The following is a 13,910-nucleotide window of genomic DNA, read 5'->3' as shown; positions in this document are numbered from 1 at the left end:
GCTGCAATCAGACAGCAAAAGAGTGACAAAACTTCAAGACAGAAAGGAGGAGACAAACCAGCACTGCAGAGATTCCAAAACACTCCAGATTCATGCTTCACACCACATGGGGCAAGCAGTGCACACGAAATGAAGATAACAGCACAACAAGTGGTCACAGGTTACAACTGTGTTACTCCCTTTAGTCGACAGCAGCACAGTATTCCCTGCCCCAATTTTCAAAGTGTACTTCTCAATTTCTTCTGGAGTCTCTGGATCATTCAGTACAAGCCTGGCATTCTTGTTCAGATGCTCAATTGTCCAGGGGAGCCAAGAGCATTTCCTAGACCTGGCACAAAACTGGTTTCCCTTCCACCATTTTTTTTCCAGGGATTTTTCCATGCTCCGTCCAGGGTCCAACAAAATTTTTTTAACACATATGGAAGCTGCCAGATGCATCCTCCACAAGGTGTGAGCTCTTATCAGTTTCCTATATAGCCTTCTGTCTATGAGCCTGCAAAAATATTTACCCAGCCTATCACACAATTTAAAAAAAAATCACCTTAAGTTGGGCTTAAGACATGGAAGATCCAGGTTCAAATCCACACTCAGCCATGAAGCTTCCTGGGTGACTTTGAACCAGTCACTATCTCTCAGCCTCACCTACCTCACAGGATTGTTGTGAGGACAAAAGGAGGGAAGGATCTATGTACACCACCATGAGCTTGCTATAGGAGGGGTTTTATTAAAATGTGAAAAATAGAATACATACAAATAAATAAATGAACACACACACACAATCACTCTTCCCAGTTGCTTTTCTTCTCATGAGGGTGCGGGTCAAGCTGTCCCCTCCTACAACCAGCTCTTCCCCTCTCCTGAGACTTACAACCACCTGAAGCAGCTTTTGGGTTCCAAAAGTTGAGGAAAAGGAGACTTGCAATTGTATTCCCTATCAAGTTTAGCTAAAGGAAGCTGCTACTTCCAAATGAAACTTGCTGCATGAAAAGTCATCTGAGGACGTTCCATTCAGATTGCCTCGGTATCTTAGCTGAGGCCAAGCTGATACAAGCATCAGGACGTCTTCTGTGGTGGCACCCCTACTGTGTACGTTCTTGTCCTACAAAATTTGTCAGGCTGGCTCCATTTTGGTAGTCCTTACGTTAGCTTTTTATCCTGTATAGACGCTGAGAGCGTAGGCTAAGAGCATGGATACTTTCTGCTACTATTATTGAACATTTAAATTGAACTGGTTTAGTCTGATTCAATTCAATTTTTAGTTATGTTTTTAATTGGTTAATGGTTGGCAACCTTCAGTCTCGAAAGACTATGGTATAAGCCTACAGCACCTGGTGTTCTCAGGCGGTCTCCCATCCAAGTACTAACCAGGCCTGACCCTGCTTAGCTTCCGAGATCAGACGAGATCGGGCATGTGCAGGGTAACAGTTTTTAATTAGTAATAAGCAATATATCCACTCCACCCCCTGATGAGAGTAGCCTTGCAGACCCTGGACAGGCAGCATATAAAACATACCATCTGGTTATCTCTAGCGCATATAGATATAAATAGTGAAAGTACACAGAGAACACAGTTTTATTCCTGCAGCCAACGTGTTTAATAAAATCATCAATATGGCTGGCGCAGCATGTAAGGTGAAAAACCTGAAATTCTAGTCTCCAGAGTAGGGGGAGATGCGGCTATTTAAAATTATCTGGTTCTTATGACACATGTTGCTTTGACAGGGCTGATCCATCCATGAGACTAACTTTGTACTCAAAGTACCTTTTAACAAAACTCTCTTCCTGGGCAATTTCTAAAAATCTCCCCGGAAAGGAACAGATTGGTTTTCGGGCAGGAGCTTCTACCCTTGATCATATTTTTACATTGACTTATTTAGCAGAGAAGTATTTTATTTACAATAAAGCTAATCTATATGCTGCATTTGTTGATCTCCAAGGGGCCTTTGATTCTGTAAATAGAGCCCTTCTATGGTCCAAATTACTTAAATTGGGAATAGACCTGCGTTTGTTATTTCTGCTCCGTCAATTACACTCCCAGAATTTTTGTCAGGTTAGGATACCAAATTCCAATACTCTCACTGACAGATTCCCTATTCACAATGGTGTCCGTCAGGGATGTATCCTTGCTCCTTTATTATTTATTTTTATCTGATTTACCTTCTTTTCTTTCTTCTTCTATTCATTCTACTCCAGTTTTAAATGGGGTCCCTGTTTCTACTCTTTTATATGCAGATGATGCAGTATTATTATCTCTAACTAAATCTGGACTTCGCTGCATCTTAGCTACATTTCAGGAGTATTGTAAACTAAATGATCTAACAATTAATTCAAACAAGACCCAAATTATGGTATTTTCTCGCACTTGGTCTCCTATAACATGGACGATAGGCCCTAATATATACAAACAAGTCCAGTCTTATAAATATTTGGGTCTTACATTTCATTATAAACTCTCCTGGTCTTTTCATAAGAAAGCTATCACTTCGTCTCTCTCTCCCCAACTCAAAGCAATTTCAAAATTTTTTTATAATGAAGGTAACCAGTATGTCCCTGCTGCTATTCTGGTTTTTCAGTCTAAAATTCTCTCCCATTTGTTTTACGGTGCCCCAATATGGATTAAAGTAATCAACAAGGATATCGATCAGATTGCAGCATCTTTTTTTCGTATAATTCTAGGGATCCCAAATTCAATTCGTGTTTCCAAAATTATTTTAGAATTAGGTATACATCTTCCAACAACCACAGCCTGGTTACTTACTTTTAAATTTTGGCTTAAACTGTGTCTAAATTCTCATTCTGGGTCCCTTTTATACGATTTGTTAAGAGACTCTTATTTTTTTTCTTGGTTTCGTTTGATAGACAACAAACTTGCTTCTCTTGATCTTCCATTAGAATCCCTGGCAGATATGAGTCTTTCTAAAGCATATTCATTGATAAAAGGCAAGCTTTTATCATCCGAATTCAATTTTCTAAGTAATAACCTTAATCCTACTTGTTCTCCTCTTTCTTTTGGTTTGGCCCCATCTTTCGATCATGCCCCTAATTATTTCTATACATTAACCAACCCGTTACATAGACGAGCCTTTATGTTAGCTCGTTTTAACATTTTCCCTTCGGCAGTCCATTCCGGCCGCTTTTTTAATATTCCACGGGAGAAAAGGCTCTGACCCTTCTGTCACGAGTCTCCTGATTTTTTGTCTCACATTCTCTTTTTTTGTCTAGTACACCTTGATATTCGTAACCATTACCTTACTTCTTGGATTTCCTCTGATCTTACCCCTTCTGATATTACTCTTTCCAAGTTCATGAGTGATGTTTGTGTTTCTCTGACTGCAGCTGTGGCTGGTTATCTATCTGAGATTCTTAAAGTAACGTTGTCAGAATTTAAATAACTTGATATCCTGCTTTTAATTGTCCAGTTTGTTATGCAAATTGCTGTGTCAATTGTAAATTTTAATTGCAAACCGTGTTGACATGCCAATAAAGGTTTCAGAACAGACAGACAGACTAACTGAAGCAACTGCTTAGAATGGTGAACTGATAAGGGGCGCCCTGTGTCTGCCTTCCTCCCCACCCCCCAGCCTGCTGCCCATCCAGCCACTTCAACGATCATGCCAATGTTTTTCTCACTTGCTGAGCCAGAGCAAGAGGAAAAGAACTGGGGCAATGGCAACACACCTCTTCGTCCACTGCCAAAAGCAATTGCAGCGACAGTAGTCCAGGGAGCAGCATCAGGTGATCCTGCTTTGATTGTCCCACAAACTATCAAAACAGTATTACTTTGCTTTCTTCTCCTTTGTGTCCACCTCCTTCCTGTCAGGTCTAGCCATCTTTTCCTCCTACTTACATCTGCCTGGCCATGTTCAAACAAACAGGGTGCGTGGAGCATGCTGGGAATGAAGTCCTCTTCTGCCCATCCTGTTTGCTTAACCATGGCCAAAAAGGAGCAAGTGGGAGGTGGTGGCAGAAGGTAGTCAGGTAGACCTACAGAAAGATGGAAGCAGGAAGGGGCTTTGGATCACTTTGCTCTCCTGCTTTCTTCTGGCCTCTCCAGCTGTGTCAATTCAGACAGCAGATCCTCTGGGACGACCCCTCTCCTATGAACAGGCATAGCATAAAGCTAAATGGGGACACATAATGGGTTATACATAAAGAAATCTTATTGTTTCTTGTGACAATGTTCCCTAAGAGGGACCATACGAGTTGCTAACCATTGTTCAAACCATATCTCAAAACAGGTTTGATGCAGCCAACAATGTCAGCAAAACGCAACCCAAACACTATACAAAGGTTACAATGACCAAGAGAGAGCCCAGATAAGCACACTATACTAATCAATGCCTATTGATTAGTATAGTTATTTGTCTCTTTCTATTGATTTTTTGTCTCTTTCTATTGATTTTCAGGGTTGGGGTCAAACTCCCCTGGGACGAGTCATTCAAGAGCTTTCACATATCCTCAGCAGTCTTTATCGCTATCCTGCAATTTCTGCAAATCAAAAAGCTTTTCATAGCCTTTGAATAATGAATGGTTAATAATGAAAGATCTTTATTATCCTATAAAGACTATTCATTATATGGCTCAGGACCAGATGAAATTATAAATAATTTGAACACAAAATAATAGCAAGGAAGGATTGGGCAGATTGGGAGGTTATCAGATAGTTCAGAAAGAGCGAGGACTGTTCTGTCCAAGAGAGCCAAAAGGAAGGATTCCCAAATTCCAAGAATTTAACTTGGAATTAAATCTCATCAACAGTATGAGCTCCTTTTATGCTAAGCATGCTTACTCAGAAGTAAATCTCAATGCTTTCAGTAGAGTTTGTCCCCAGGAGGAAAGCATGTATAGGACTGCAGTCTTGGACACCTAGACATAGCAGCTTTACCTCTTCTACAAGGTAGAAGAAGAAACAGTTTTCTTTTACACATAGCCATCCGCATAAGCTGCTGTATGCATGAACTGTGTATTCATAAGAGCTTGTTTTTGATTCGTAAGAAATTAAAATTTCATACCAAGTTCAATTATGCACCTTGGCTTGGTATTTAGAATCTGAACTCTGTCTCTTCTCTGATTTTTTATTTTGGTGGGACCTATAAGATTTAGCTTTTGATTTGCTGGATGCCGACATTGGTTAGTGAACTATTTAATGCAGGGGTGCCCAAATCCTGGCCCTGGGGCCACTTGCGGCCCTCGAGGCCTCTCAATGCGGCCCTCAGGGAGCCCACGGAGACTCTGGCCCTCTGGAGATTTGTTGGAGCCCGCACTGGTCCAACACAACTGCTCTCAGTGTGAGTGTGACTGTTTGACCTCTCACGTGAGCTGTGGGATGAGGGCTCCTTCCACTGCTCCTTGTTTCACGTCTGTGATGCAGTAGGAAAGGTCAGCCTTGCTTTGTGCAAGGCCTTTTATAGGGCTTGAGCTATTGCAAGACCTTTGTTCATTAATATAACTTCATCTTTAATATATTCATTTATGTAAACTTATATAAATTTATTCAAATTTTAAATGTAAATTGATTCTTTTTCCCCCCGGCCCCCGACACAGTGTCAGAGAGCTGACATGGCCCTCCTGCCAAAAACTTTGGACACCCCTGATTAATGTAAGGAGAACATTACAACCCAAAAGTTCTTCTCCAATTTGGATTAACATACAAGTTGGATAGTAACTTAAGCCTTGCCTTCTACCTATCTCTCTATCCACCTAACCGCTCTTTCCAAGGCCTTTCTCAACTCAACTTTCTTCTTTTTCTGGCACAAGCAGCATAAGAATGGCGGGAGTGTCTCAACCCCCCATGGATCAGTAATGCCGGAAAACTACAACTTCCATTACTCCCAGCATTTGGCATGAAGGACATTAAAGGAAGGCAAGGTGGAAATGAGGAATCCTGCCATAATATAGTCACATGATGGGGTAGAGGAGATAAGTAGGTGAGGGAGAGGAGATGGGCACTGACAGAGAAGGATCAGTCCCTGGCACACGCCAGAGACAGAATGGGAGGTGAATGAAGTACCCTAACAGGCTTGGAATTGGATCAGCAATCAATCAATCAAATCAAATCAAAGTTATTTTCTGAGCTGTGAGGAAAGAGTTTGTTTTCCTCTGTCCAGTACCTGCTGTTACAGGATCAGAGTCTACATGTGTCTGCTCTGTACAATTGCAGAAGCTATAGATTTATGCGGTCTTAAATTTGCAAATTTCTGAAATAGAGCGATGTGCAAATTATGACCGGAATTGCATTTGCACAGGTTCGTTTTTGAAATAGTGTGTTTTTCAGTGAGAGATTTTGCTATTGAGGCAATGAGGAGATACCGGCTGCCGACTTGATGAGGTGGCTGGAGGCAGTTGAGAGTGCAATGCTTGCAGCTAACAATAGCACGTGATCACTGTTTGAATTATCACACCCATGAATCTACAAATATAAGCTTCTCACCTTTGCATACTGGAAAACAAATGGGTTGATTATCTCCTGCTGCTTATTAACTACTGCTGCTGCTAAGAGGCTTCTTGCAATTCTAGCCAGGGTATTTCTGCCTTGTACGTACATCATTGTGACACCACGGGGAGGTTGAACTCTCTCAATAATCTGAGCCACTGACATCAAGAGATGTCCCACTCCCTCCCTCCATAACTGCTGGTTGCCAATGTAAGTGCTCGCTGACTTTTCCCCTAACCCAGGGGTGTCCAAACTTTTTGGCAGGAGGGCCACATCATCTCTCAGACACTGTGCTGGGGGCTGGGAAAAAAGAATTAATTTACATGTATAATTTGAATAAATTTACATAAATGAATACATTAGAGATGAAACTTATACGAATGAATGAAGGTCTCGCGATAGCTCAAGGCCTATAAAAGGGCTTACGCAAAGCAAAGCCAGCCTTTCCTTCACTGCCACTGCTGCTTCACAGACATGAAACAGCAAGCAGCCGACAGAAAACTCAGCTTGCACAAGAGATTGAACATTCAGCCCTTGCGCTAAGAACAGTTGCGTTGGGCCAGTGCGGGCTCCAGCAAGTCTCTTGTGGGCCAGAAGCTCATTGGAGACTGCGGGCTCCCCATGGGATGGATTGGGGGTTCCCGTGGGCTGCAAATGGCCCCCAGGCCAGGGTTTGGGCACCCTTGCCCTAACCCATAACCATCACATTGCTTCTTATGGGAAAAGCTGTTTTCATTTACTAGTTTTGATATACAGTACATGCCACTTTCCAGGAAAAACTGAGAGCTGACATTACTGTCATTATTGTGTCTGTGTGCTTGTGTTTTTAGAAGAAGGTGAAGTACTGCACTATGAAACTGTACCAACATTTCAAAACACAAAAGAAATTTGACAGCACTCAAATTAAAGGCTGCACACACATTGCTGAGATCAATCTTCTATACCAAATGTTCATACCTTCTTCCTTATAGAATCCCTAACTGTATGGAAACTTAGAAACCCACACACATGCAAAAAAGGACTATGCTGGAAAGAGGCTAAGGTTCACACTTTTAGAGGGAAAGCACAGGTTGTAAGGAGAAACATCCTACCTTAAACAATTCAAATTCTCTCTTTGGCATCAACAACTATCAACACAAGACAAGCATTGGCAATTAACATAAGTGCACAGATAACAGAATCTAAAAAATGGCAGTACCAGTCAAACAGTTCATGAAAAACTTGCAAAATCCCAACATGCAAAGTCAATGTTATTGATGAACAAAGGTTGTTCTGTGTTGGGAAGAAAAATTAATTCCATATGTTAAATAGTGACATGACTCTATTTTGCATTTGCATTTCAAAGGTATTTGTTACACTCTGAACTACACATTTGCTACTGAGTACAGTTTTTAAAATGGATGATCAGAATAAAGACTCATGGCTGGATTTTTCTAGTGCAGGGGTGCTCACACTTTTTTGGCTCGAGAGCTACTTTGAAACCCAGCAAGGCCCGTAGATCTACCAGAGTTTTTTTTACAATGTTCGCGCCATCGTAACATATAACATTTATGTGTACAATGTATGTTGGTGTACCTTGAGCCCCACTGAGTATAACAGGACTTACTCCTGAGTAGACATGCCTAGGATTAGGCTGTGAGGCTGCAATCCTAGCCACACTTACCTGGGGGTAAGCCCCATTGAGTACAATGGGCCTTACTCCCAGCATTTCCTCCCAGAGGCACCTGAAGGGGGGGTTGGCACTCCACGATCTACTCATTTTGCCTCGCGATCTACCAGTAGATCGCGATCCACCTATTGAGCACCCCTGTTCTAGTGCCTCAGCCCCACTTGTTGCTGGTCAATCTGCTGAAACCTGATTGGCTGCTGGGACTTTCCCACCTGGGAAATCCAAAGGAAGCTTTACATAAGGAGTTTTGAGCTGCCTCTGCTATGGGCTTCAGAGTAGTCTCCCTGCCCTGATCTCCACTGCTATCCTCACTTGCCAAGAATCCCATCTAACTTTAACTACTTGATCCACTTTCTCATTTATCATCCTGTAAAAGAGTCAGAACTATGCCACCAGATCATCTGGAATTACCATATTTGCTTAGTGTTCTCAGGATATTATTCTGCAATGATGAATGGATGTGTTTTGGAGCCTTATTCCTAAAAATTGTTCTGTCTCATTGCTCTGAGATGAGGTCACTAGAACTGGAGATACCTGTATAGTGTGAACATATGATGGTTCTGCAGGGCCAGATTCCTGAGACTTGAGAGGCTCCAAGATGTTATTTGGCACAAATCCTGTCACTCCACTTGCATTTTGGACTTTCCACCATTGCTTTCTGTCATCGAGAATCTGGAATACAGCAAAAGGTATTACTAGAACATGTCCAATTCAGCTAAGATCTGGTTCAAACACTACACCCAGCTACACAAATAAGGGCTTACCTAAGTTATTGACCTGTAGGAGCTAAACAATGCAGGATAAGTGTACTAATGGAAGCTGGAGAAGGAATTTACAAATAAAACCTTGGAAACTTTTGCTTGATGTTAAGCAAAACACAGGATGGTTCATGCAACTAACTTTGGACCACCCTTCAGGTTAAAAATTAGACAATAAAGGCAATGCTTAGCTGCAACTGGAAATGGAATGACAACCTCACATTCTTTTTCTCCTCAACCCCCCCCCCCCACGGACCATGCAGAGCAGCAGGAGCCAAACCCCAGCCCATGGGCCAGATCCAGCGCCCAAAAAACATCTTCCCTGAACAGCACGGTGCTTATCTCTGCAGCCACTCACCCCAGAAACTTGTGCTGGGCAACTACTTCCACTTGGAAATCCAGGCGCGTAGCCTTCTGGGGCAACAAGCAGAGAAAACGGCTGTCCAATGCAAGTTTCTGGGGTGATGGGCTGCAGCACAGAATGATGTGCTGCACGGAGAAGACTTTTTTTGGATGCAGCAGTCCCACAGTTTGGAGACCACCGATACAGAGAAACAAAACAACATGACATGGTGTCATCACACTTTGAAAATAGCAGTTTTGCGGCTCCTTAAAGACTAAAACAGTGGTTCCCAAACTGTGGGTTGGGAGCCACCAGTTGGTCGCAAACCAATTTTTGGTGGGTTGCAAAACCGACATGCTGATAAGGAAAATGTATTTGAGCCCTACAGAAACCAAAACAAAGCAACACATGCGCGTTCACTCATGACTACCCAAACGTGTCTCAGGCCTCTTCAAAGGGCAGGCCAAGGGGAATGCAATGGCTCCAGAATAGTCTCAATCCAATGAATGTAGTACTCAACAAATGCTCCAGAAGGCAGTCCCCCACCATAGTATAAAGGATAAAAACAGAGGCTTGAGTGGCTGGTAATTTTTTTAAAAGTCTCTTAAAGCTAGGTGGGTCCCAATAGAGCGTTTAGAAAACTGGGTCATGATGCTAAAAAAGTTTGGGAACCACGGCACTAAAACATTTTATGTAGCCAAAGCTCATTTCATCAGATGCATGTACTTCTTCACACAATGCACAATGCTGCCACAAGACATTGACATGGTGGCTAGTGGTGATGGCTTTAATAAACAGGTATGAGACAAATTCATGGCGGACAAAATGGTCAATGGCAATTGGCCTTGATAGCTATATTAAATATGCAGCTGAATACCAATTGTTGAAAAGCAGTTGCAAGAGAAACGGCCTTCCAGGCCCTGTGCATTGGCTTCCCAGAGGCATCTGGTTGGCTATTGTTGGAAACCGGATGCTGGACTACATGGGCTTCCAGTCTTATGTTAAACATCTATTCATATGTTCATGAAGTAGAACACATATTTGTCTTTATGCAGCAAGATCAAAGGTCAAGCAATGCAAGAAAGATGTAGGTGTGTCTGGTTACTAAACAGAGTACAAATGAATACAGAACCCAGCCGCATGAATATAAGATCCAACCAGCAGGGTGTGACTCACTCCAGACTGGTGATGAGTAGGCAAAATAACCAGTATAAACACATACATAGGGAAGGACAATGATTATTTTTTGTATGCAGGGAGCCAGCTGTTCCCAGCACTCAAGTTCCGTAGTGTGGAAATGTAATGAACTCCAATTTGACACTTTTGTGCTGAAGTTTCCCTTTGAAGGTTTTTTGTTATTGTTGTAGGCCTTTGGCAAATTTCAGGTCTGCTGTCCTGAGAAATAGAAACCACTGCAGGAACATTTCCAGGTGTTACTTTTTTAATGCTGCCAACCTATACACACTTCCCAGGGAGTAAGCCCAACTGAACATAGTGGGACTTACTTCTGAGTGGATTGTACTGCCTATGTCTGATTTGTCACTATATTCTTGTGCAGTGATTAACTGCTCTGGGCAATCAAATGGCAAGAGGGCATTGTTAGCAAATTATGGCATGTATCACACTGGAAGATGTGAAGAAGTCATCAGTAGCATCGTTGATTGCTATTTTTTATATTGTTTGTGTATCCTTAATGTTATTTTTTTCTTTTTTCTTCTTCTCTTACTGTGTTTTTTTTTCTTTTCTTTTTTCCTTTATTATTATAAATAAATGAAATATTTAAAAAGGAGTGTCATCAATTGTGATTGATCCGTGCATTTGACGCAATGATGATTTCTGTCCATGAAGGTTTATGTCATAATACATTTGCCGGTCTAATGGTTTTGGGCTCTCAAACAGTTAAGAAACTTTTTTTTTAAGGCTAATGGTTTTCCACAGTGTTCCCGGGAATTCTGGAAAACCAGGTGTCATATGGAGGTGCCATATGGAAGGCAGGGTAACAAAATCACACTGCAAACACACATAGGTTTATTAATCATTCATTATACAATCAGAATTGAGAATCAGTGCTACCCATGGCACTCTAACACACTGAACATCTTTTTTGCTGTATGTGTTTCAACCACTAGGATCATCTTCAGCTGGGTGAATATTCTCATATGACAGAAACATGACCAAGATTTTTCTGCAGTTCATTCAGGCACTTTGGTAAATCAAGAAATAAGATAACTCCAGCTCCCATAGGAACCTGCTATCTGGCTATTCAGATTGTCCAAAGAGTCCTGTCTCTGGGTGCTTCTAGCTTCTGAAATAGGTGGGGTGACTGACTATAGAGTGGCACTTGCCTGACAGTTATGCCTGACTTGCCTGGCATCTCAGTTATGGAACTATCTTCCTGTTTTTGTCTGCCTCGTGACAAAATTTGTGGATACTGTAAAATACTCCATGACCTCTTAGAAATGACTTTATCAACTGACAAGTGTGATAAACTCTTCCTAACAAGCTCATTCCTTTCTCAGAAAACAAATGTTTAGTTTATTTGAGCCGCAGGACAGCCATATTGCAGTGCATTTGTAATTGATTTGCCTAGTGATAATTGTAAATTCATTCCAAATTTGTCAAAATTATTTTAAAAATGATGTAATAAGTCTTTATATATTTGTGGTACAATTTTGTTTGCACCCTGAGTCCGAAATGCTCAAGTTTCCAAGGAATCCCAGAAACCCCAGGAATAACTTTTGGAAGTCACTAGTCTAAGCAATACCTTTAACCAGTTGAGAATCAGAATGTAGGGCAACCCCCCCTCCCCACTTGCTGTGATGTACTGTTTCCTTTAAAATTTATCCTGCTTCGGAATTCAGTTCCTCTTTGACTGTCAGCTCAATAAAACGAAGCTTACCATGGCTGTTTCTTGGCAATTGCTTTCTGCACTCATGAGCCTATGATACATTACACTCGCTTCTGTGAATGTTTTCAGAGAAATGAGTGAAACTGAACCAGCCACACTGAACAAGAGTTTCTCTGAGCAATACCGAATGCTTCAGGAATACGATTCAATGAGTGTGCCACAGGTAGCAGAGAGGATTAGGGCAGGGGGTGGGAGAAGGAATAAACACCAGCAGTATATATTACCTCTAAAATTTCATCCTTCAAGACAGAGAGTTCACTGTGGTTCCTCCCCACAAAGTCATACTTGGTTTTGGCATATTTCTTGGATGGGGTTTTATGTGCTTCATAATTTCTACAAAGTAAACAGATGAAATGTTAATCCAGCTCCACTGGCAGCAAGACATAACTAACAGGAGCAAAAACTAAAACTCTTCTTGCCAGCTAATATAATTACAGGCAGTGATCTGCCCAGAATTTATTGCCATGCAAGACAACCAGCCATGCATCACAGTAGCAAAATGCTGGCAATGGTGAACAGCACTACCATCTACTGGAAGCACGTCTAAATACTCATGTTGGTGCATGCAGGCACACAAATGCACATGTGTAGCATGCAACGGACCAATGCACAAAGTGAGCAAATCTCATGTTTTGGAGAAAGGTGCACTTGTGACCATTTCAGATTTCCATTATCTCTCCTGTGTTAAACTGTACTGCAGTTAACAATACTGTGCTATTACAAATAGGCAGAAATGGCAAATGGTACAAAATCTGCAAACATTTTACAGGCCAGAACTCATGGATCTTTCCAATGGGCTTTCACAGCTTAAGTTCCTTTCCCCTAGTTCCTATTTTTAGCAAAGCACCCTACGTCCAGGGCTGCGGAAAACATATAAAAGCCAGTATGGTGTAGTGCTTAGGGTGTGGAGCTAGGCCTGGGAAGAGCCCAGTTCTAGCCCCCTCAAAGTCAGGAAGCTCACAGGATGATTGTGGGCCCGTCACTGGCCCCCAGCACAGTTTACCTCACAGTACTGTCGAAAGGACTATAAGAGGGGGTGGAGGAAGAACCACATACACCACCCTAAGCTCCTTAGAGAAATGGCAGGATAAAAATGCAATAAATAAATACACTCAAAGATCAGATGAAATGAAATTTATATTACAATATCACCCAATAAAAATGTCAGCAAAAAACAAAGACTGCAGGACACTTCACCTCCCATGTCAGATAGGCAACTTCAAAAGCCTGTTACAAGCCAAGCCCCAGGGACCTGTCAGAAGCTATGCAAGATCTTTTTTATTCATCGGCAGCACTCTGCTATTGCAGAATTTCAGTGTTTTACATTTTAAGGCCAGTAATAGGAATTAAATATCATCAACTTCAATTCTCCAAGCACAGGGAGGATTAAAAACCAGGGGACGAGACAGACAATAACTATTTAAATAAGACACAAGAACCACATCAAGAATGTTGTCGACTGATGGAAATGGCCACAGATGGCTGTGAAATGCTGGATGCTAACATCACATCACAGTGACAGGAACGTACTGCTTGACATTCAGCACTGCCAACTACTGATCCTAAGCACTTATTCCGGGTGCTCCAGTAGCTCCCTGGCTCTTAGTTAGCTGTGGAGAACTGTCCCAATTTACTTGAAGAGAGGAGCAGGAACAGAACCACAGAACCCACATGACTGACCCTCAGTTATCCACAATGTCTGGTGATGGGACTTTATTGCAATAGCCAGTTATTACCCTCCAGAGAGATGAATCAATACAAGCAAGCATTCCAGTTCTTCAGTCCTTTGGTGATTTTGT

At 41.9% G+C, this 13,910-nt stretch overlaps 1 protein-coding gene and 1 pseudogene across 5 annotated transcripts in view; both read right to left on the bottom strand.

Annotated features, from left to right (window-relative positions):
• EPS8 (EGFR pathway substrate 8, signaling adaptor) overlaps window positions 1–13,910 on the bottom strand; it is a 176,220-nt gene that overhangs the window by 12,882 nt on the left and 149,428 nt on the right. For all 5 annotated transcript variants that reach the window (XM_066633376.1, XM_066633377.1, XM_066633375.1 and 2 more), the window contains exons 16-17: window positions 12,336–12,444; window positions 8,637–8,774 (exon numbers count right to left, since the gene is read on the bottom strand). In XM_066633376.1, coding sequence (XP_066489473.1) covers window positions 8,637–8,774; window positions 12,336–12,444 — 247 coding nt within the window. The remainder of the gene's footprint in view (window positions 1–8,636; window positions 8,775–12,335; window positions 12,445–13,910) is intronic.
• LOC136658028 (5S ribosomal RNA) lies at window positions 1,317–1,433 on the bottom strand (annotated as a pseudogene).

The sequence above is a fragment of the Tiliqua scincoides genome, chromosome 7 (assembly GCF_035046505.1).
Source record: "Tiliqua scincoides isolate rTilSci1 chromosome 7, rTilSci1.hap2, whole genome shotgun sequence".
Lineage (NCBI taxonomy): Eukaryota > Metazoa > Chordata > Lepidosauria > Squamata > Scincidae > Tiliqua > Tiliqua scincoides.
The sequence above is the reverse complement of the archived record's forward strand: the minus strand, read 5'-3'. Positions and strand labels throughout refer to the sequence as shown.